The 24242-nt window shown below is 39.2% G+C and overlaps 2 protein-coding genes across 3 annotated transcripts; one reads left to right on the top strand and one right to left on the bottom strand.

Annotated features, from left to right (window-relative positions):
- The first annotated feature begins 531 nt into the window (after nucleotides 1–531).
- On the top strand, nucleotides 532–19115 carry LOC117294774 (HEAT repeat-containing protein 4-like). 2 transcript variants are annotated; one of them, XM_033777292.1, is made up of 14 exons: nucleotides 532–658; nucleotides 3363–4433; nucleotides 5124–5267; nucleotides 6693–6922; nucleotides 7589–7700; nucleotides 9400–9573; nucleotides 10430–10608; nucleotides 12508–12522; nucleotides 13490–13789; nucleotides 14612–14795; nucleotides 15146–15331; nucleotides 16321–16510; nucleotides 17374–17575; nucleotides 18180–19115. In XM_033777292.1, the coding sequence occupies exons 2-14, from the start codon at nucleotides 3452–3454 to the stop codon at nucleotides 18954–18956; spliced, it is 3675 nt and encodes a 1224-aa protein (XP_033633183.1). In that variant the 5' UTR covers nucleotides 532–658; nucleotides 3363–3451; the 3' UTR covers nucleotides 18957–19115. The 2 variants fall into 2 exon arrangements, with proteins under 2 accessions (XP_033633183.1, XP_033633184.1); XM_033777293.1 differs by lacking the exon at nucleotides 12508–12522.
- Nucleotides 19116–19192: 77 nt separating this feature from the next.
- On the bottom strand, nucleotides 19193–23854 carry LOC117294775 (39S ribosomal protein L35, mitochondrial-like). Its single transcript, XM_033777294.1, has 4 exons — nucleotides 23773–23854; nucleotides 22363–22597; nucleotides 21020–21145; nucleotides 19193–19925 (listed from the first exon to the last, which is right to left on the bottom strand). Exons 1-4 carry the CDS (start codon nucleotides 23816–23818, stop codon nucleotides 19670–19672), a joined length of 663 nt encoding a protein of 220 aa, XP_033633185.1. The 5' UTR covers nucleotides 23819–23854; the 3' UTR covers nucleotides 19193–19669.
- Nucleotides 23855–24242: the final 388 nt, after the last annotated feature.

The following is a 24242-nucleotide window of genomic DNA, read 5'->3' as shown; positions in this document are numbered from 1 at the left end:
TGTTATGTCCCCCCCCCCCAAACTTTCAAGACGGATTGACGCCCCTGTCGAAGTTGCGAGTTAAAAGTGGTGAGAAAAATTACCCTTGTCACACAAAGTTGTGTGCTTTCAGATGCTTGATTTCCTCAAAATCTAATTCTGAGGTCTCGAAATCAAATATTTTAGTGGAAAATTACTTCTTTCCCGAATCATGATCAGAGGGAGCCGTTTCTCACAATGTGTTCTAATTCTACTATCAACAGCTCTCCATTGCTAAGTTTTTATGCTAACAATTATTTTGAGTAATTACCAATGGTGTCCATGCCTTTAAAGTAATGTAGTTTTTTAAAAATTACTGGTAGCCGTGTATCCAACCATGCAGAACTCAAAGTAGTCACCCCTGGAGGAGTCAATCAGCGTTGTTTCTCTGTACATCCCTGCCAGGGGTAAGTGATGGAGGCATCGACTACACGGCGCGCTGCCCAGCAGGCAGGGGAGCGAGGTAACTGGCGAAAGTGTACTCAACTGCACGTTCCAAATGTTTTTGTCGACATGGCAACAACCAACATGGCCGCTTCCAGCTAGGGGGCAGAAGTTTTAGTTTATTGTTTGAAAAGTTAACGCGATTGTTCCTCAATAAATCTAAACTTTGTAGACATTGGAAAGGTTTGGAAATGTGGTAAGAATAAATTGTGTTCATGATGAAAGGTTTAAGATATTTAACTGTTTTGTTTTATGTTTTTTTTTTAAAGCCATTGGACCCTTTCGGTAAACAGTATTGTCCCCCAAGACAGTTCCCTAAGATAAGAACAACTCTACCTGGCAAGTAGATACACACATGGTGTTACCGCAAACCAAATATATATTGTAAACAGTATTGTCATGATTGTCCAAGGCCCACACTTCGTGTATCACAACTTCTATATAAAATAACAAACCTGTGCAAATTTAGGCTCAATCGGTCGTCGGAGTCGGAAGAAAATAACGGGAAAACCCTCGTTTCCGCACGTTTCGCCGTGATTATCGATACGAGAATTGATATTGTTTTAATGTTTTCTCAAAAAGTAAAACATTTGGGTAGCACTAAATACCGACAACTCACGACCCCTCACGACAACTCACGACAACAATTTTTAAATGCACTTTAACAGAACATTTGAACGTAATTCAACCATTAAATATGTGCACAAGAGTCATATGCATCGAAATCACTTTCAAACTGTTGACAAAATTGTATTTGTAACTGTAAAAAAGGTGTTTTTTACCCCAAATTTATTAACGAACGGAAATATTCGCCATTTTGATTTTGTCTTTCGACGTACTTGGACGATTCTATTACACCGCAGGGGGCGAGGTAATTTCTGAGGGCTGAGTTTTATTTTTCGTTTTGGTTTTAGCTGCTGATTTTTTCTTTCTTATTAGTAACTAAGCCGCCACTCTGGAATTCGAAGTTAAAAGGGGAAACTGAAATATAATATTGTTTTAAACTCCATGAAATACATTTTTTAAAAGAGTAAATAATCATCTTGCATATTATATCACCCCTGCGGTATAATAGAATCGTCCAAGTGCGTTGAAAGACAACATGGCGGATATTGGCGTTCGTTACTAAATTCGGGGTAAAAAACACCTTTTCTACACTTACAAATACAATTATTTTATTGGACATCAATTTTTTTTTTATGGACATTACGTTTATTTAGGTTATTGGGTCATGATGGACGATCATGATGAATTTTTGTTTTTGAAGAAACAATTAGTTTTTTGTTTGAAGAAACAATAAGTTTTTCTAATGATTTGTTTTTCTAATGACATGTTTTTAAGTTTAATTATTTAATGATATTTCTGTAAGATATATATTTTTATATTTAAGTAAGTAAATATTTCTAGAACTTTATTTTTCAATAAAATACTTCGCTACAACGGGAGAATTTTTATTGGAAATTTGTTGTTTTTCAATAAGTTAGGCCTAGGATCCCCTGTCTTTCCCCCTTAGATGTCATGGAAACAATAGCAAAACAATGCACGAATCGACCTACATGTACTAAATTTCCGATTTGGACCTAGCCTTGACTCAAGGCTGTTTGTGTAGTGTGCCCCAGCCCGGCGCGGAACAATTCGGCAGTCTGCACGCTGTGCATACACGAACAACGTACATGTATACAGCAGTACATTGTACAGCGAGAACAGTATAGCGAAGTCGTGAGTACGGTCGTGTCTTTCTACTTTCAACCTCGCACACGTGGCTCAAACAACAGCCTTGATGGGTCTGTAAGGATCCACAAAAAAAAAAATTGTCAACAACGGAATAACTTTTGTCAAAAATTGTGGTTTTTCAATAAGTTATCCTCAGCAAAAATGTATAAAGTCTGAATCAAGTTAAAAACAATAAAACAAATTCCCTTTAGAAAATCATTGAAACAATAGGCAAAAATGGGTAGGGGGTGACTGTGTTGGGTGGCGACTTTGATAGGGGGCGACTTTGTCGGGGGGCGACTGTGTCGGGGGGGGCGACTTCGTAGGGGGCGACATTGTGAGGGGGCGAGTTTGTACCCGGAGGGGGCGAGCTTGCTGGGGGGGGACTTTGTAGGGGGCGACTTTGTACCCGGAGGGGACTTTGCCAGGGGCGAGATGACTGGCATTCCCTGAAATAGACTATAACACACTTGGCACTGACAGTGGATACTGACATAATGTGCCGGCACCAGCTTTTAGTTAAATTTAATTTAAGTAAACCACCATTCCCATTAGTCATGATTGTTAATGTTAGTGTTATTTAGACTCAGTGACTGTAACTGGGGCGCTCGGTATACCCCTTTTTTCGAAATTTTTGTCATTATCGCTACGACCGAAAGGAGTACAGCGCCCCAGTTACTGGGTCTAGTTACTTATTTAAATAAAGAATGGCTCTTCTCTGATTCTGAATTCTGAACAACATGCGCAGTGACATATGTTTCTTTCTTTTTTCTTTTGTGTGTGTGTGGGGGGGGGGGGGAATGGACATACTTTAGAATTTAGACATTTTATCATGTTTACTCATACTGTGATAAATTTGTCTGTTAAAAATAAAAATGTCTGTTTCTGCGCTATACATGTACTGTAAATTCGCATTTATTTTTAGTGTTTACTAAACTGTAGCCGGCAACATATTATATCCAAATTTTTTAACAGAAACTTGAGTTGCCTGACTTTAAAATTGTTGGGACGTTGTATTTTACTATTTTACTCAGGGATAGCAGTACACAACTGAAAAGGCTACCCGTTCTAATTAATAAATCAATTAAGTAAATAAATAATAAAATAAAATAAACTTAATTGTTTGGTTGTGCTAAAAAGGTTTTTAAAAAATATGATTATAAAATGTTATTGTTTTATTTTTATAGGTTTTTAGTGTATTGAGTCAATGCAGGCTCAATAAGGGATTCCACTACCTTCCTCTACGAAAGTGAATTCATATTTTGAAGGGGAAACAATGGCCATGGATCGGCTGCCACTGCACCCAGAACTCTTCCCCTGCGCTGACAGGGTCAAGGTCCCCCAAGTTGGAGCAGACGCAAGTAGCTTTAAAGGGAACAACATCAGTTTGTCCGACCTACGCCCAACTCCGTACTTCAGCAAGCGTCAGAACATGCTCAGGCGAGACTACCTGCAAAAAATCAGCTCGGATCTCGTATTCAGCGAGGACGTCGTTAAAACTCATGCAGCTCATATGTTACCCTACGATAAAAAAAACATCAAAGATGCGTACGATTACACTGACATCATCCAAAGAGATAGAAAGAAGTTCGTCGGACCTGTGGGTCGCTACAATTCAAGGACGACAGATCAGCATTTACCTTGCCACATAAAGAAACGTTGCACTCACCGTCTGGAACCACTCCGGAAAAAGAAACTTAAACCGATCGTTACTTCCAACGGCCAAGACGACCGTGAGACTGTCAAAGCCGACACCGATTCCACAACTAACGCAATGTCCAAAACCTTCCTCACCGATAATCCAATAGGGATCGATGACTCAGTCGAAGAGGCTAATGCTAAACAAGTCAAAGTCAAGCACTCCCAAAACTGGGACGAGAACTTGCTTTTGAATCTCAGTAAGAACACCGCTCGCTGGATCGTTGGGGAGCAGACGGCCGAGGGACCTCAGAAGGACAAATTACACCGCATGCTGGTCGATCTGTACGGAGAACCGTCGAGCTATATGGACACTCTGATCCACGATGACGTGAGTGTTAGTGAAATAAGCACAAAGGAGACAACGGTTCTGACGACCTCTAAGGTGGAATCCATTAAGCAGCAGCAGATGTCGTTCCAGCAGGCAGCTGATACCCTCGCTGGGAGGGAAGAAACGGAGCCCGAAGATGATGGAGTCAACTCCAGATCCTTGGCTTCGTTCTACCGGCAGCCGGACGCGGTTAGGCGACAGCAGAAACAAATGCAGAAAGAAGTAGCTGGTAAGTTTGCTGTGTAACATCAGGGTTCAATTTTGTGGCTCTGCTTACTGCCGAATTCTAAGCTTGCATTCCCCATTCTTAGCTTGGGCAAGAGCCAAGTTTCTGTGCTCTGTGGAAGCAAGCGAAGAATACCTAGTAAGCAAAATTTTCCCGCTAACCAATTTTTTTTGCTTGCGGTAAGCAGAGCCATAAAAATAGGCCCTGGTAAACTCTCAAGCAACACACTATCATACTTAGCTAAAGAAGATGTATGCTCAGAGCCCAGCAAAGAATGTCACACCAAGTGATCTGGGTCCAATTTCATAAAAATGTAAAGTGAAAGTTTGCTACTATAAGCCAACAACGTATGTGTATAATTATGGTATTTTGATTGATAACCTGTTTCTGCTAAGCAGGATTTTCCTGTGCTAAGCAATTTTTCATTTACTTAACAGCTTTATGAAAGTGGGCCCTGTTAACTTAGTCCATGCTAACTATGCAATTAATTTTGTTGAGCGATATCTATGGCAAGGAATTTTGGCCTACAAGATCAAAAAGTATTCTCTCAGTAGAATCAGGTTACCAACTAAAATGTTACACAATGTGTTCTGTGACGTAAGTGAGTGGTTCACTGCAACAATATCTCATTGTTCTGCAAAATCTCCTGCTCAGAAATAAGGTTGATAAAAAATTTCTCTGTATCTCTCACAGGAGCAATCAACAGCACAGCTCGGGAGATCAAAGTGACTCGAAAAAAGACAAAGCCACCTCCGACTTTGAAGGATGTGATGAATCCAGCGCTCGGTGATACAATGTTCGACACTCACAACCAGTTTGAACAAGAGTGGCTTTCAGGTAAGAAGATGGAAGGTAGACACATTGTTATCATGGTCAGCCAATGTAATTATGCAATGGTTGTGTCTTTAAATCTTTTTAACAACGCCGGGCTCACATCCATCAACTATAAAATTGTGAAGCTAAAAGAAAGGTTGAAACCTTTAAAATGAAGAAAGGACTGGAAGCCAGTCCTCGTTCGAAGCTCTGATCCTCGGTGTATTGCTGAGTGGTAAAGTCAACTTAACTCATGCTCTGGTGTTTCTGATCAGCAGAGTGTGGGCTTGACATGGTCTTGACACTTGTTATCTTAGGCAAGACACTTTAAAGGAACACTACAGAATTGGTTTTGCTAGCAAAAAAGTTGCTGGCAGTGTTGAGCACTTTATGTAATCCACCATATTACATAAACTGACAAACCTGTAGAAGTTTGAGATCGATCAGCCATCTGGATCACGAGAGAAAAGTGAAAAACCGATTACGAATTTTGCATTGCATCGATGCCAAAACAAAAATGAATAAAATGATCACTAAGCGATAAACTCCAAACGCGAAACTAGATTATTTATTTCTCATAAAATATTAAATTTCAGACAGAAATTTTTCAATGGATGTTTTCTACTATCATCATCATTAGACCGTGTAAGTTTTATGTCAATCTGTGATCTACACGATTTTTGTTTCTTACCAATTCTGTAACGTTCCTTTAACTATTATTGCTGTGTCCTTTGGAAGTGATGTAAAGCTATAGGTCCAGTGTGTTGTGCAATGTATAAAAACCATTTAAATCGCTAAGAGAAGGGGCTTGTTTCTGGCAGTAGCTGCTGAATGCACCCTGGCTGACACCTTGTGAACCCTTTTAAAGACACTGGACACTATTGGTAAACGTCAAAGACCAGTGTTCTCACTTGGTGTATCTCAACATATGCATAGAATAACAAACCTGTGAAAATTTGAGCTCAATCGGTCGTCGAAGTTGCGAGATAATAATGAAAGAAAAAACACCCATGTCACAAGAAGTTCTGTGCTTTCAGATGCTTTATTTCGGGACCTCAAATTCTAAATCTGAGGTCTTTAAACCAAATTCATGGAAAATTACTTCTTTTTCGAAAACTACATTACTTCAGAAGGAGCCGTTTCTCGCAATGTTTTATACTATCAACCTCTGTCCATTACTCGTTACCATATTTTATGCTAATAATTATTTTGAGTTATTACCAATAGTGTCCACTGCCTTTAAGTTGCTACTTTAATCGGTCTCATATTTATCACACTTGTCTTGAAATGTTTGTCTGTTCAAGCGTAGTCCTTCCGTAGCTGGGTGTGGTAATTGACGATGTTATTTAATTATTATTTAAAAGAAGACTAAAATGCCCTTTTGAGATACCCTGGCACTAGAAACATACTCATCTCAAACCCATTGTTTGTATCTTTTCCCAATCTTAGGAGCCCAACAGATGCTCCACCCAGCTCAGGACCGTCTTCTCCTAGACACTGGTAATCATTACCAGGTTACCAGGCAGGAGGACTTCCCTCAAGATCCAACTGTCTGGAACGGCGTCCTGGACAAGACTAAGAAGAAGAAGAAGAAGACAAAGGACAAGAAAGATGAGAGTGGGACGCCGAGGGAGTACCGGGGCTACAAGAAATGGAGTCAGCTCCCTGTGGCTATACAGGTACACCTCATTAAACATTGTGTTCATTTTAAGACTAAGTATTTAGGCCAATTTCATAGCGCTGCTTAAAGGCACTAGACACCTTTGGTAATTGTCAAAGAGCGGTGTTCATCAGTGGACATCAAAGTTGCAAACAAACAATGAAAGAAAAAACACCCTTGTTGCACAAATGTGTGTGTTTTCAGATTCAAGTCTTTTATTATTTGAGTGAGAAATAACCTCTTTCTCAAAAGCTACGTTACTCATCAGGGCAGATCCGTTTCTCACAATTTTTTGAACTATCAACAGCTCTCAATTGCTCGTTACCAAGTAAGTTTTTATGCTTAACTTTTTTTTAGAAGTTACAAATAGTGTCCAGTGCTTTTATCGCGAGTTAAAACATTTTCGTGATAACAATTTCAGAAATGTTTTCTTAAAAGTGTTATACTAGTGTATTTCACAGGTTAGCAAGATGATTAGTTTTGGTTTTATTACCAGAAATATATAGTAATATAATAAGAATCCAGTAGACAATTCAGAAAAGTTCAGGTATGCTGAACTCCCGCGACACATCCACAACGAAAACAGAGCTGTGACCTCAAATTTGCCTCGCACGAAGCAGTCGCAAGAAGTATGTTCAGGCTTTACACGCTTTACCTTCTCTCTGCCATTTGTATTTTTTTACAGGGTGACGTATCGTTGACCATTCATGAAGCAGGATATGACCCAGAGGCACACAGGGAACCAGACCCATCAGAAGAGAAGCAACACAAGCAAAACTATGCCCTCGTCAGACTGAGTAAGTCAGCCTTAATATATGGATGGTGATTTAGTCAAATATAACAACCCTTCCCTCTGTACATATTTCAGCAGAAATTGACCAACCATAATAAGCTGCACAGGTTGTGTGGGGTAGCGCAGATGTGTGTTGAGCTAGCTGTGTACAGATGCCAGGTTTCAACCTTATATATTATATTGCAGGCTGGGGTATCATTTAAAACCCCAGTGAATGGTATACACATAATGAATGTCTATGAGTGCAATGGTGCGAATATGTTCATGAGTTGAAAGATGGAATGTTCTATTCAACGAGGCGGAGCCGAGTTGAATGGAACATTCCAGCTTTCAACGAATGAACATTTCGCACCATTGCACGAATGAAAAACATTCATTATTTGTTTTATATAACATCCAAGCAGATCTTTGTCATTTTGATTAAAAGATACAACTTTCAAAACAAACAAAACGTAGGCCTACAATTTTTAATTGTAGAAGCCGAATGTTAAGTAATTTTACTACCTTGCAGTAACACTGCTGCGTTACCAAAGACACGCGCACGCAGTGCGATATGTGTTTACTTAGCTTTTTCGTTCCATCCGAAAAGTACTATTGCACGCTGGCAGCGTGCAATGCTACTTTTCGGATGGAACGAAAAAGCACGGTGAGTGACTCAGCGTGCAATGGCACTTTTATTTGCTATCACGTGACGGACAATCCTCCAATCAAATGGCAAGGATCTGCTCGGGTGTTATATAATATTGAATATGGTCAGACAGTAGGAGGGTTGACTGTGTACTGTGTAGATTAGTGCTGGGCGAATAGTGAAATTTTGTTATTCGGATACCGCTGGCCAACTATCCGAAATTAATCGGATATTCAAATAGTTTTTTTTGCTGCTAGAGGGCGCTGTTCGTTTGTGAATGAGATCTTATGGGCGGATTGATATTAGTTTTAGACAGTGTCACTCGGTTCATTCATAAAAATGACCGGATCTAATTTAAAGATGGTGATTTGCTTTTTCTTTTGATCGTGATTGACTCTACGTGAAGGAAAACTTTTGTAATCTTTGAACAAATTACGTCAGAAATGTCATTGTTTTAACTCTTCACGGAGGTGAGCATAGTTAAATACTTAATTTATGCTGTTTTATGCTGTCTTAATAGAAGTTTCATAAGGATTCAGACAAAACATTCATATCAGTTGTCGCCCGACGTCCGCGGATATTCGGATATTAAAGAATATCCGGTTACTCGGTTGTAATTACAGAATTATCCGATTTGTAAATAGGTATTCGCGCCCTATGCGGATATCCGGTTAAGAAAAAAAGGGCATTCGCGTTAAGGATAGGAAAACCTATTTGTCATTAACCGGATATTCGAATAATTCGCCCAGGCCTAGTGTAGATGCATTAATTATAGGATAGTGACTGTGATTTAGGCTGTCATAGTTTAATTTATCATTTAAAACCACATTATAGAGGATATTGAACACTCGCACAGTTGAAGGCTTATAAGAACAATTGAATATTGCTTAGAACTGCAAAATATATTTGATTGTGTTTTGCTAATTTGTTATGAAAATTTATAGTACATTTTTATTGTCATCAATGTTGTACTATTTTATTTATTTTTTAAACTTTACTTTATCAAAATTATTGAAACTACAGATACAGTATACTTTCGTCTTGTTCTTACTTATTGTGTTTTTTTAACTTGCAGTTGACGAGTGGCGAACAAAATGGCACCTCGGTAACAAGTGGTATGACAGCACAATCGATGAACTTGTGCGCGATATGTCTGATATCCATGAGCATGTCCGACTCCAGGCCATAGCAACCATCGCTAAGGCAGCTACGTACAGGAAACCAGCAGACCCTGGAATTCCTCTCAAAAGTGAGTTTTTTTAAATTTTTGTTGTTTTAAACGAAGTTGCCGTATATTGGGTACATTTGATTCTTCCTCAGGTTGCCCTAGGTTGCCCCCCCCCCCCTGGTGCGCTCGCACTTGGGTAAGCCTCCAGGGCTCTGCTTGTGGAGCGGGCTACTTGGGGCTGACCGAGGTGCATGACGTCACAACAAAAAACTTTCTTAATGGCCACCATTTTGTTTGTAATTAAGCGGGGCACTTTCAGGAAGTGTGAAACACATTTTTAACCTTAAAACAGGAACTTTGTGAGCAGTGAGTAAGTATTTTTTTAAATAAAAATTGGCATTTTTTGTATCAACACGGTCTTGTAAATTAATTGAACATTGCAGTTTTATCTTGAGAATAATTATTTTCAATATCTTTGTGAATCTGCGGATGTGATGCACAAAATGAAAGTAGTTCCGATCGGCTATCCCAAGATGCAATGGTGTGTTGCTTGGGGAAGTTGGCGTTCGATTTTGGTGATGTCAGGGGCTCACCCAGATATGAGCACACTGGGGTCAACCAGGGCAAGCTAATTGTACACACCCATATTTGAACCGGAAAAGGTGTAATAATAATATTAATCGCTGAAGAACGATTTCACCCAACATTCATGATATTAAGAGGTTCCTTTCTTGCAGGTTGGGAAAAGAGAGAGGGGACACACAGTTCTTGTTTTTTTTGTCCAAAACACTCTATAAAAAAGTTTGACTGGTTGCGCGATGGAAAATAATTTATTCATGGTTTAGTTCCAATGAGCAAATAAATATGTTGTGTCTTCTTTCTGAGTTTCATCACGGATTTGTCTTACTGTTGCTCCCCCCGTATCCCATTTTCACAGGTACCTTTGCACAGAAAGCCTTAGCTGCAATGAATAAGATGAAGGATACCGGTGAAGAAGAGGGAATTCTACCTGAAGTTCTGCTTCAATGTGTAGTAAAAGCATTGACGGATACCAGTACACGGGTCAGGATAACGGCTGCCATTGCTCTATACACGCTCAATAGGCCAAATGAGGAGGTAGGGAACCAGTTAAAGCAATCCTTTGTTGGTTTTTAACTTTGAAGTAGAAACATGAGTTTGGACGCAGCATAGCAATACCATGTGAGACGTGTATATTGCAAAATGATAAGGAGTATCAGTTAATAGGATTTGTGGTGATGTATAAATACATATTTGGTTTGTGGTAAGACCATGTGTGTATCTACTTGCCAAGTAGAGTTTGTTCTTAGAGAACTATATCTTTAATCTATGTACTACCGCGGAGTAGATTTATCTGATTGTTCGGGAGATTTCTCAATTCTGAAAAGAACTGTCCTGTTTTTTAACTACTACCCGGGCAGAAGTTATAGAAAACTGTAGGACTGCTACTTTAGCTTACTGTACTACCACAGATACTAGTTAAGTAATGTTTCTCAAACAAGTAAATTCTGTTAAACTGGTTCTAATGATTCCAATCCAAACTATAAGCCCACAGCTATAAAAGAAGCCAATTATATCAACATGGACTGTGAAGGGGGTAACCCTGTTTCAGGTGATAAGTAGGTGGCTACAAGTTGATTTAACACAGCCCAAATCAGTTAAGTGTAGCCCTTGTCTTGAAGTGGCCTACCGTAGCTTTGTGATGATAGGCAATCTCTCAAAAAATAATTCTTTTAAAAACAGTTTCCAGGATCAAACATGATTCAAAATAGAACTATCCCTTCTTCACAGTCACAAAGCCAAAACAATAGGTGTTGCTGCTAAAAAGCAAAATATTTATCAAACTGCAGAGGATTGAAAATATTGTATTAGATTTTGTATGGGACCGTTCTCCTGGGAGAGTGTCTTATTTTTTTTATTTTTTATTTTTTTTAATTTTATATTTTATATTATAGATATGTGCTTCATTTGACCACTTTAGGGAATTTGGAACAGATAAAAAAAATTGTGATTGCACAGGCCTGTATGCTACGTTTTTGAAATGGCGAGGGCACCAAGGCATTTTCTCCTTGGTAAAGGACACCCTTAGAGTAAATTGTAAATTTCTACTGAGAGCATTTAAAGGGCACCAATGCAATGACCAGTTGTGCATGAGCAGTGGCCTTCATTGCCTTCGCGAAGTATCAGGCCTGCATAATTGCAGTTAACCAGTTAAAGGAATCGGTCGAGTTGGTCTTTGAAAAGCGTTTATAACCGTTTGTTATAAAATGCATATGATTAGAAAGATATTTTAAAAGTAGAATAAAATGATCCACACAAGTATCACACGTAATTGCGTGGTTTTCCTTTTACCTCGTCAACTAACACGGTCGGCCATTTATGGGAGTCAACTTTTTTACTCTCATAAATGGCCGACCGTGTTAGTTCGCAAAGTAAAGGGAAAACCGCACAATTTCGAGGCAAATTTGTGTGGATCATTGTATTCTACTTTTAAAACATCTTTCTAACCATATGCATTTTATAAAAAACGGTTAAAACACTTTTCAAAGACCAACTCGACCGATCCAAGGCAACGTGTTCCTTTAAATGTCTGTCCCAACCCTACTTTATATGATTTCTATCATTATGCTTTTAACTCATAATATCAGGGGTCAATTTCATAAAGCCAGTAAAGCACAAAACAGAAAAGTGTTGCTTAGCAGAAACTGGGCACCATAAAGTTTGCAACTTGTGCCCCACTAATTTTTTTGCTTAGAAAAGAAATGTGCTAAGCAGTATCAGCTTTATGAAATTGGGCCCATATCCTATGTAGAAATCTAATTTCAATGCAGTATTATCTGCTTAACAGTTTTATGAAATTGGGCCCTTATATCCTTTGTAGAAATTAAATTCCCATACTAACATTTTCAATTGTGTATTATTATGTCGATCCATTTTAAGCTTTGAGCATGTGTTCATATTGTCCGTTTATTCCTTGTCTGCATGCCTGTTGGATAGCCTTCAAATGTCACGGTTAGTAAACAACAACAAACTGTTCTGTGTGGACATCACTTTTTTTTTAACAGCACTCTTTTCATGTTTTAGTCTTTGAAAACACCCTCTTTTTCAGCACCTTGTGATATTTTACACTTCAGTTTTGTTTAACAGTTTGTTTTTACACAGATTTTCAAATGGAAGCACTGAATTCACTCGTGTCTGCAGAGTTTTAGTTTGATTTGCTTAACTTTAGTCGTCATTTGATTTTGTTAACATAACGGTTATGAAACTTGATTATGCCTTTTAAAAAGTTATATCTGACTCGGTCATGGTGATTTTTTTGTTCACATTTGATGGTAATTGAGGAAAAATAACCTGTGATTAAAATTGACTAAACCCTGAGCTAAAATTCATAAAGCTATGTGAGGACAGTTTGTTGATAAGCAAAACAAAAATTTACCGACCAAAATTTCGAAGGTTTACCAGCCAAGATAAAATATCACACTTTTCATCTTTGACTGGTTTTCTGTTAGTTTTGCTATGGCGAATATAGCCAAACTTGTCTGCCAAGTCTGGAATTTTATCTTTGAGAGGGCAAGGCCATTTTCATTTTGCAAAGAGCATTTGCAATAGAAAACCTTAAAGTCTATGAGAAACGGGCACCAAGGCCGATGGCCCACAGAGGCCATGGCCTCTGAGTAATTCTAGGCTTGGGGTCTGCTTAAGCAGCTCTATGAATTTTGGTTTTGAGATGATGCATCAAATTGGGCAATTTTTTTTACTTGATATAAAACCAACTATTTTGTTTGAACGCAAACAAGTTTTCTGAAGCAAATGTAACTAATGAACTAAAAACATGTACAGGTATTATATTTTTGAGGTAATTTTATTTTAAACCAATTCTCTTAGTCTTTGACTTTTTATTTGGTTTGTATTTTTATAAAATGAACCAATATTGAATTGAATCAAATCAAATTGAATTGAATGAATATTTTTCTACCAGGCAAGAACGATTCTAAATGACATCATGCGTAACGGCAGTGAACCTGAGCGTTGGGCCTCAGCTCAGTGCCTCGCTCATGCCGGAGTCTGCGATTCGTACATAGTGAGCGAGCTGATACAGCAACTACTCGGCAGTGAGGACATGATCAAGAGTGAGCGCTGTGTGAGTCTCATGGCCAGGTTGAGCAGTAACTCAACCATTGTGCATTCCATGGTCGGGGAGCAGTTGAATAGTACCAGTTGGCGTCAACGGATCATCGCTTGTAGGGTACTGCCGAGGCTGAATGGAGTGATAAATAAGGTGAGTGACACATGCCTCCACTGGAGGCCACATTGCTTGGTTAACCACTTCCTTGGTAGACTGGTCCCCTGTCTTTATCCTTAGAGATTAAAGAAAGCTTGCATGCCCAATGACGTCATTGAATGCAATGACGGGCATTGAAATTGGATCTTGAAGGAGCACAGCAATTTTACTCTGATAAGGGGCACTTCTATGTGATCTATAGACGATGTGACCTCTGACGTCACTCGAAAACCATAACATGATTAGTGCGCATACCGCCGGGCAAAACCTTTGTGGTTTGGCAGCCAGCTAGAAAGTGTATGCAATCCTACCATGACTACGCGTCTTTTTGCCCGGCGAAACATGACGTATACAGTGTTTTGTCAACAGAGGGCGGTTTGAATGTAAACATAGGTCACATCGTCTATATGTTTGTATTTAAACCTTCCAAAGGGCACCACGGCAAAAGCATAGGGCATCTTGGTAGTTGCTGTGGGCGTTGTTGGTAATTTTGAGGTCAGCAATGTTTTCATTGGATAAACTAAGTTTCCATATCTGTTATGATTGGTCCAAGGTGATGTAGTTTGTCAGCTTGCACATTTTAATTGTCTGCATGCAGCAGATGCATAATGTTGTTTTTTGTACGTGTAAATGATTGCCTACTGTTGAATAAGTTGCAAATGTTTGTGTGGTCAAAGGTACATCTGGCAGGATCCTGCTAGGAGGCTCTCCAAGCAGGTATCTGGCGTTATTCTCAAGCCAGAAAGTCAGATTTCCAGACTTTTAGCTTTGTGGCATTTTAACATTAAACTCTCATTTCCATTCACTTTGAACCCAAAGGATATCACTCACAAGTTGAGTAACTTGATGTGGAACGATTGGCATCATGAAGTCCGCAAAGCGGCGGCGCAGACCTTGGGGAGGACTGGCCATGGGAAAGAGGTCCATGATGATCTTAGAGACAGACTCCTTGAAGGAAACGAACGAGATCGTATCGACGCTCTTCATAAGATTGCTCATCTGGGTAAGTTTGAGGGTCACAGGAGTAGCAGGTCTGGTTTGTGGCCGATTTGACAGGAAAAGATGGATTTAAATTTTAAACTGTTATTTTTTGCAGATTCATTTAAGTTGAAGCCTTCATGTATTGCATGAAATAAAAAATCAATTCTTAGTGGTAGAGCATTAAAAATTAAGAATTCAAAACCGTCAGAATTTTTATATTTAATGACATCCATAAATCAATATGTTTGTGACATACATGTATGCACAGAATGAAATGTTTTTTTGGTAAAAAAAAGTTCTTTCGGCAAAAATCAGCTTAGGCAACTTCCAAGATAAATATTTGATTTTGTCCTTTCCCTCTTAACTATCTAGGTATAATGACTGCCCGCCTCCTGCCAGCTTACCTGCAATGCTTCAGCGATGCTTACATTGCAGTTCGCATAGCTGCAACTAACACGGCTAGTCTGCTCATTCTTAAAGACCCCAAAGTCACTCAGAAACTGCTGTTCTTGACGCAGTTTGACGCCAACTGGAAAGTCAAGGCACATGCCATCAAAGGTATCTGAATTGTTTAAATAAATAAAAAAACAATCTCATTTAAAGAAAAAAAATAATAATATTGGAAATAATTGGTTTCATGGCACTTTCATTTTCTCCTTGGTGATGAGAAACAATTTTAAAAGTGTTTTGCTTGCAACACAAGTGCCACGACCGGGATTCGAACCCACACTCTGATTGACTCAGCCATCAAGTCTTGAGGTCGATGCTTAAGACAATTCGGTCATGACAGTCTACTTATGCGAGGTGCTTTGTTTTTATAAAATCATTTAAAGGCAGTGGACACTATTGGTAATTGTCAAAGACTAGCCTACACAGTTGGTGTATCTCAACATAAGCATAAAATAACAAACCTGTGAAAATTTGAGCTCAATCGGTCATCAAACTTGCGAGATAATGATGAAAGAAAAAACACCCTTGTCACACAAGTTGTGTGCGTTTAGATGGTTGATTTTGAGACCTCAAGTTCTAAATCTGAGGTCTTGAAATCAAATTCGTGGAAAATTACGTCTTTCTCTAAAACTATGGCACTTCAGAGGGAGCTGATTCTCACAATGTTTTATACCATCAACCTCTCCCCATTACTCGTCACCAAGTAAGGTTTTATGCCAATAATTATTTTGAGTAATTACCAATAGTGTCCACTGCCTTTAACAATCCGTAAGTGTTTGCCTCTGATATTTTGGCTCCATGACTATTGAGCTTTGGGAATTCAGAACATAATCAGCAGTGTGAAAATTTGACGTGTCAATCAGTGACTTCTGGGCCCAATTTTATAAAGCTGTTTAGCAGAAAAACACGCTTAGAAAAAAAGGAGTGGGGCACCACACAGCAACGTTAACTTTATAATTTCTTAATGACATTGGACCCTGATCTTCAGAAGAACAACAACAAATTCCAAGACGTAGTTTCATGCTTGCTTGTTTTTCCATCCTGCAAAGTTTCAAATCCAACCTAACGGACTATGTCTTTATCCAATCACATCACAGCTCTTGGAGACATAGGCCAGCTCAGTGAGCCAATCCAGGAAGCTGTACTATGGGCGGTACGGTTTGAGTCGGAGCCAGGGGTGCGTGCCGAGGCCTTGCAGTCACTAGTCAAACTTGAAATCGGTGGTAAGCAGATTGCTGCCATGCTGCAGGACAAGCTACTGGTCGAACCCGATCATCTTGTCAGAATGTAAGTTCAGGGTTTTTGCACACGAATTATATTTTTTCAGTGACTAACCAGCAGGGCCCTATTTCATATAGCTGATTGGACAAATTGCTCACAAACTTTGTGCTTAGCAAGAATATGCAGGATACCAGTCAGAAATGGCGCATGTGATATTGTACTTTGGCTTGCGCCTTATTCCGATTTAAGCATAATTTTTTTGTGGTTAGCTACTTTTAGGACTGGTAAGCTTATTGTTTCACTTGCCTGCAAAATTGTGTCCATATTGAAGTGTTTCCTTTCAACATTTTCATTCGAGGGCATTCAGGTTGGCTCAGTGGTTTTTTCCATGTCTTTCACATCTGTGGACCATGGTTCGAATCCCCATAGTTTTCCCCGTTATTTGGGGTTTTTCCTAACTCATCTAAAACTGGCATTTCTTTATCACAGGTATTTTCAGTTCTACAGAGCCCAAATGCATAAAACCGTTCAGCAGAAAACACTGCTGAGCCCATTTCTTTGCTAAGCAAAAAAAATTATTTGGAAACCAGTGTAAATTTTAAGAAACTTTGGCTTGTAACCTGTTTTAGCTAAGCAAGTTTTTTGGACTTGTAGGCTTTATAAAAGTGCTAGTCACCTTTGAGGGTCCCTTCATTACTTCATGACAGTCATAATGTTTAATGAGTACTATCTGTGTTTATGTTTAGTCTAGAATCTTAACTGTAATCTTATAACATAGGCCTAATTATTTTACTTTGTTCTTTGTTTTGAACTTTTGCTTCTAATAGTAATATAAGTTGCATTACCGAATCTGTGATTATTAACGCGCTTTATAGATTTATTATTTAGGTACTCTTGTGTAACAGTTAACTGACATCTTTGATTTTCAGGCAGCTAGCCATCGCCCTACAGTCCATGGGGGTGAGTCCCACTGGGGACATGGAGATGGTTCAGCAGATTAAAGATGAGGTTCGGAGACTGTGTACTCGCTACAACATTGCGGCTAAGATTGCAGAGAATGAACTGGAGGAGAATCTTGATGTGCAGAGGGAGAAATACTTCAGCGAGTCGCCTAGGTCACCAGACGTAAAGGTTGGCACAAAATGCGAAGATTATTTATCCTACGTCAGGGATGTGTTTTCTTCATTTTTATAAAGGGAAATTCATTTTAATTTAATCCCCGCCCCCCCGAAAAAGAAAAAATATATAGATAAAAATAATAATGAATAAACTCAAATTCACTTAAAACAATTTTTTTAAGAGACTGGACACCTTTGGTAATTGTCAAAGACCAGTATTCTCACTTGGTGTATCCCAAAATATGCATAAAATAACAAACCTGTGAACATTTTGGCTCAATTGGTCACCGAATTTGTAAGAGGATAATGAAAGAAAAACACCCTTGTTGCATTACTTTGTGTGCTTTCAGATGCATAATAAAAATGCTTCAGCTGACGTTTTTTATTATTTGAGTGAAAAATAACTTCTTTCTCAAAAACTCAGTTACTTCAGAGGGAGCCGTTTCTCACAATGTAGTATACTATCAGTAGCTCTTCATTGCTTTTAACCAAGTAAGTTTTTATGCTAACAATTGTTCTTAGTAATTACCAATAGTGTCCAGTGCCTTTATGCACCAATTGTTGCTCAATGAAAAAAAGGGGGAAAATTTAGTCAACATTTCTACTTTTATTTATAGGTCAAGAAACAAAAACCTCTCCCTCGTCGCTCATCAACTAAGGAGAGTGGACGGAGCATCAACACACCCAGCATCTTCGTGGACTCTGAGTTTGACGACAATGAAAACAACAGCAAATCCAGCGATGATGATGACGACGATGACACCCCTTCAAAACAAACGCCTGACATGGCACTCCCTAGGACGCCCTCGTCCTCAGGGCAAGACAGGGGCGGACTCCTGAGTCCCATTGTCACCACGAGGACCCCAACGGGTTCCTCGTTACGTGGGCGGAGCCCAGTGGAGAAGCTGGAGAAGCTGATTGAGCTCTATGAAGGGTCTTGCTCCGTGAAGGAGTACAACGAGTATGTGAAGCCAGAAGATGAGGAGACGGAGGAGATGGTGAGTGAGGAGAAGGGCGGGGCCAAAGATGCCGCTGCCCTGAAACTTGAGACGATTAACGAGAGCATCGAGGAGGAAATACGCATCCTCAAGAGGCGGGAATCAGAAGCCAGCATCTCTGGGCCGGCACCAAAAGATGGCACTCCTACTCCTTCTGGATCAAACAGACAAACCCCTGTCGACTCCAGCGCTCTCCCCAAGTCACCTTCAACGCCAACTCCTGGTGTTGACTCAAACCAGATTCTTCATGATGAAGATGTCCGTGTGTCTATGAATGGTAGCGATGGAATTGAAGATGGAGCAAAGAGTGCTGGGAGTGGCTTTGGTAGGACATCAGTAAATGAATCATTGAATAATGATACAGATGCAGAGTCTGATAGTTCGTGTGATAGTTAAGAATCTCGGCAAAAGAAAAAAATGGAGGAATATATCTTACAGTCCGTCCACTAAGTTTAATCTCAACTTCCATTGAAAAAAGGAAAAAGGCTGCCTTTTGGAGTGAAACTAATCCCAATCAAGTACCGGGAAAAGTTGTTTTCATCCCGAAGCAAACTCGTTAATCAAGTCACATTGTAAATATCCAGGTTTTTCCCCCTTTTTTCCTTGTAAATACAACACAGTACAAACAGAAATAATGATTCTATTAATTTGTGTATTTATTTGTCTAAATTAAATCAAATCAAATAATCACAAAATAAAATCTTTTGATTTTATGTGTCCTTGTTGTCTTGAGTTTCTCATGCTAAAAACTGTCAACTTAAAGTTAAACTTAAGTCACTTATGCTGTTTTCAATTGAAGAACTTGCAGTATGTATGTGTCAAAAGTTTAACAGTATCTTATTTACAATCATTCATCGCTGTAACTCCTTAAATAAGGACTTCAACAATTTTTCAAAGTCAAAGTTTAGCTCCTGACTGCATTTAAATTATGACTTTTATGAAACATATTTTCATTTCCGCAACATAGATATTATTGGGAATCTGTTTTTCCTGCAGAAAAATGTATTTCATAATGTAAACTCAGGGGGAAAAAGAAGAAGATAAAATTATGCTTTTGAAAAGTATCGCCTACAGATATCTCGACCACACTCAACGTAGATCTACAAAACTCAAGGGTCATCCATCCTCTCCAGAGTTTTTTGCCCTGGGTAAAAACTCAGCCCCTTAAAGTTCCGCTCCTTAAACGGCTCCATGGGATCGTCCGGGAAGTAACGTCTTCGCTTCCAATATCCGGACACCATCAAGTCCAGCTTCTTACTCTGTGTCTTGCTGCAGAAGACGTGCCACTTGTTGCGAATCTTACGACTCGGTGTTTTCTTCCAGCGTTTCTTGTTGCGTCCGGCGATCGTCCGCAACCACAGGCCACTGGAAAAAAAACAAATATTGACATTTGAATCTTGGACACTACATTCTACATGTACTTTTATTTTGTGCATTATTGCTGTACAACAGAGGGCCGGTTTCAAATGTTTAGCTTGCGTTTGGGTTGTCCGACGGACTCCAACCCTTATGTTAAATTATTATAATCTGGTGCCAACCCTCAGAAATCTGAGAAACAATTCAAACTGCCTGTAGCTACCGGGCAACCTCGGTAGTCTAGTTGGTAAGACACTGCTCTAGAAATGCAAGGGTCGTGGGTTCGAATCCCACCCGAGTAACATGCCTGTGATATTTTTCACAGGACTCGGGGGGGGGAAAGTACTGAGTATACAGTGCTAACACACAACGGTGTATGGGTAAAAACCAAAATTAATATTCTTTATCCCCGATGCAAATTTAACATCTATTAGATTCTAAATTAATTGTGTCTAAGATTCAAACGTTTTATTGATTCTTTGCTACCATTACCATCTTGACAAACGAAGCTTTCACTGAAATCAAACTGCCTCTAGCCAACAGGCTAGCTCAGTGGTCTAGTGGCAAAACAATGTAAAGTGGTGGGTTCAAATCCCACCCAAGTGATTTGCCTGTGGATTCTTTTCACAGAACTTGGGGGGAAAAGTTTAAAGTGCTTTTAAGCACTATACATGGGTGTCAGGGTAAAAACAACTTACATGTACATGTATATTCTTTATTCCCGATTGTAAAATTAACATCTATTAAATGAGTAATTTATTTTTCAGGGTCATTACCATTAAGATGAGCCGTCAATACCACCATAGTGATTTGTTTTGCGACATCACACTTTGCTTAGCAGTTACAGCTGCTATTTTGTGAAATCGACCCAAGGGCTATTGTCGTACTGAAAAATCATCTTTCAAAGATGAATCTTGGTGTTTGTGAAATTTAGCTCGAAGTCGGGTAAAAAGTTTTGCGCTACAAGCCAAATTTGATATATTTTTTTTGCTTCTGAGGATGGGTGGCTCCATCTCTCTCCATACAGGTTTAGCTAAAAGATGCCAAGCGTTAGCTCTGTCATGGCTTCCGATAGGCTCACATCTATTACTTTAGAGACTTACTTATCAAAGCGGTAGAATCTATCTAAGACGGCCCTGACTGACTTCTTCTTGCCCTTGTTCCTGCTGTATCTGATAACAGTTCTAGTAGGCTGACGCTGTGGGGCTAGTGTCGTTCCTGCCGCTAATCTAAGACATCAAAGATGACAGTTTCAACAATGTTGAAGTCTTGATATGCATACATAAAACATTTTAGGGTTAAATGCCTTCTTGATATTAAACTGTACAACAATATGTGACATGTTTAAAGGGAAGGTACACGTTTGGTAGTTACTCAAAACAAATACTAACTTAAAAACTGACTTGGTAAATGGTAACAAGCATTTGAGAGCTGTTGATAGTATAAAACATTGTGAGAAATGGCTCCCTCTGAAGTAACGTAGTTTTTTGAGAAAGAGGTAATTTCTCACTAAAATATTAAAAGACTTCTAGCTAGAAGTCTTTTATTCCTATCTAAAGGCTCACAAATTCTTCTGTCATAATTTTCTCCAACTTCGATGACCAATTGACCCCAAATGTTCACAGGCTTGTTATGTTATGTTTATGATGGGATACACCAAGTGAGAACACTGGTCTTTGACAATTTACCAAACATGTACAGTGCCTTTAACCCTAAACAACCCAAACCAGGGCACAATTTTATTAGAGCTGCTTAAAGGCGTTTGGTTATTACTCAAAATATGTATTGTCATAAAAATACTTACTTGGTAACGAGCAACGGAAAGCTGTTGATTGTGTAAAACATTGTGAAAAACTTAAGTAATGTAATTTTTGAGAAAGATAATGTGTCACGTAAGTACGTATTTGAATCTTCTCAGGCATCTGAAAGCACTAAGGATGTTTTTTCCTTCATTATTTTCTTGCAAAGTTTTCACAGATTTTGTTTTATGCGTATGTTGGGACACCGAGAGAGAATACGAGTCTTTGACAATTAGTGTCCAGTGCCTTTAGAAGCACAACAAATTTGCTTTACAAGAATAAGGCTACAGTCAAATTACCCTGTCACAGATAACATGTATGGACATCAGCATTGTGATGACGGCTTCCCACTGGCACCCCCAAACAGAATAAATGCACCTTGAACCTTGAAGAAATAGGAAGACTGCTAAAGCTAGATGCCCCCAGTTGTTAGAGCCCGGGTACGTCAATCTGGACGTCCCATATTCAAGTCCCACTCTGGTCAATTTTTCTTTGTTAGTACCCCAAATTAGTTAAAATTTAGCCATTTAGTTTCCCTTGTGGTAACTTAGAGAATACTGTCTAACATTCTCAACTTACTCAACTTGATCGGGAGGGTGAGGGCCGGATGGGGATGGGTGGCTTGGGAAGAGGTTAAGTGCACATACCTTTGCAGGAGTCCTGTGTTGTGAGTTCCCACATTACAACTACCAGCCAGAAGCGAGTATGACCTAATCTGCAGTGACGATGCTGTAACTATGGCCTGATTTGATAAGTTGTACCTCTGTGCCTTTAATTCTGGTTTCACAAAGAGCTTAGGTGTGGTGGTTGTTTGAAATGATTGAAAGTAGAGGGACGATGGTCTGGTTTGTAAATAGCTCCTACTGCAGCATATTCTTGTTCCTGATGAAACAAAAAGTGGATATAAAAACAATAAATTATTAAGTCAGAACAGAGGAATGTGTTTGAGTTGGGTATGATTGAACCAATATATAACGTCACAGTGCAATCTAGCAATTATGCAAACTGAGAGAATGCATCCAACATTTATAACAACCATTATTTTTATCAAACTTTAATTGAGTAGGATTGTTTCTGTCCCTAGAATAAATTTAAAGTTAGGATATCCCCAATTTAAGCAACTGCCGAACTAATATTCCATCTAATAAAATCCATTGTTTGCTTTGTGCTATTTAATGTCCTTCCCATTTGTATTTTCCTAATATAAATAATCAAAAAGGTGTTACTGTTACTGTAGTGTTTTATAAAAAAATAAAAAATAAAACCAGATACACATACCAATGACATAAATGCAAGTTTCTAATTTTTGCCTAAAAACTATTTTGGCAGTTTGACTAAGATACTACACGAAGGCAACAGAGGTAAACCTCCATATATCAACTATGCCCGCTGGCTCTGGCCCCCTCTCCTAGTCCTACATTTTTGAGGTTGTCCTTAATAATATAAAGTAATTCGGCAGAAAGTTGAATTGAAGAACAAAATAAATTCGGGCTTGCTTTGATTTTGAAGAAAGCATTACCACTCTGCGTGTCGTGACAGACATAGACCCAGTAACTGGGGCGCTGTCCTTTTTTCGAAATGTTGACATTATCGGTCATACTGTTATTATAGCCCTGGTAGGACGTCAGTCAGTGCCACATGCAGCGGAGGAATCCAACCTGGGCTATCTGTTATTACTAGCTAGTATGAAGTGAAGTGACCGATATAATAATGTCAAAATTTCGAAAAAAGGAATACAGCGCCCCAGTGACTCTGAGTTACCTGGTAACTGGGTTTAGTCGTGGTGACCGAGTTGTAAAAGCACTGGGGTTAATTTAATCAAAGCTTTTGTGTTTCTGATCGCTAGAACAGCGGGTTCAAGTACCAACTGGTCCGGCTGGGTTCGAATCCCGGTCTCCAAGTCCACGTTCCAACTCGACCGTCGAGCAAGACCAGCTTGTGTACTCATTGGAGGTTGAAATCTTACTTAAAACATGGTTAAATAACATCCTGGAACGCTTTCACAATTCTAAATGGTATATCGAACCTCTAAATACGACATTTTAACCTCCACTTACCAATCTTTTGCGCCTGAACAAGAACACTTCTTATGGGCGCCGCCATTTTGAGTTACATTAGCGCCCTCTTTATTTAGTTTTTTTTACGGAGGCCTATGACGAACATTACAAATAATGTGAGGATTGTGCTGTGTGGGCGGTGTGTGCGTGCACATGCAGTTCGCTCTTTCTGTTCTGAAAAGCCACCTAGGTCACAAGAGTCGACGTTTACTGACGGAAGCCGTCGACTACCAAAGGAAATTGCACCTGTTTTTTTTCTAACAAAGTAAAAAATGCAAGTTTGTTGCCATTCACGCAAAAAAAACCCGCCACTTTGATCTGGTGCAAAACAAAATCTCTAAGAAAAGAGAGACTGTCTCAACATGACCAACTTCTTTGCAGTTGCGACAGGCCAAAACTACTTTACCCCGCCCACAGTCCCCCACACGCGCATAACAAAACAAGAACACGAATCAAAGAACACAAATCAT

Source organism: Asterias rubens, chromosome 9 (assembly GCF_902459465.1).
Source record: "Asterias rubens chromosome 9, eAstRub1.3, whole genome shotgun sequence".
NCBI lineage: Eukaryota > Metazoa > Echinodermata > Asteroidea > Forcipulatida > Asteriidae > Asterias > Asterias rubens.
The sequence above is the reverse complement of the archived record's forward strand: the minus strand, read 5'-3'. Positions and strand labels throughout refer to the sequence as shown.

Excerpts from the sequence above, each read along its gene's own strand:
- LOC117294774 (XM_033777292.1), top strand. The coding sequence starts at position 3,452 with ATGGCCATGGATCGGCTGCCACTGCACCCAGAACTCTTCCCCTGCGCT. Across the intron at positions 5,268-6,692 it reads TGAACAAGAGTGGCTTTCAG|GAGCCCAACAGATGCTCCAC; the intron begins GTAAGAAGATGG and ends TCCCAATCTTAG. Across the intron at positions 9,574-10,429 it reads CCCTGGAATTCCTCTCAAAA|GTACCTTTGCACAGAAAGCC; the intron begins GTGAGTTTTTTT and ends CCATTTTCACAG.
- LOC117294775 (XM_033777294.1), bottom strand. The coding sequence starts at position 23,818 with ATGGCGGCGCCCATAAGAAGTGTTCTTGTTCAGGCGCAAAAGATTG. Across the intron at positions 22,598-23,772 it reads TGTTCAGGCGCAAAAGATTG|GAACAAGAATATGCTGCAGT; the intron begins GTAAGTGGAGGT and ends TTGTTTCATCAG. Across the intron at positions 19,926-21,019 it reads AGATTCTACCGCTTTGATAA|TGGCCTGTGGTTGCGGACGA; the intron begins GTAAGTCTCTAA and ends TTTTTTTTCCAG.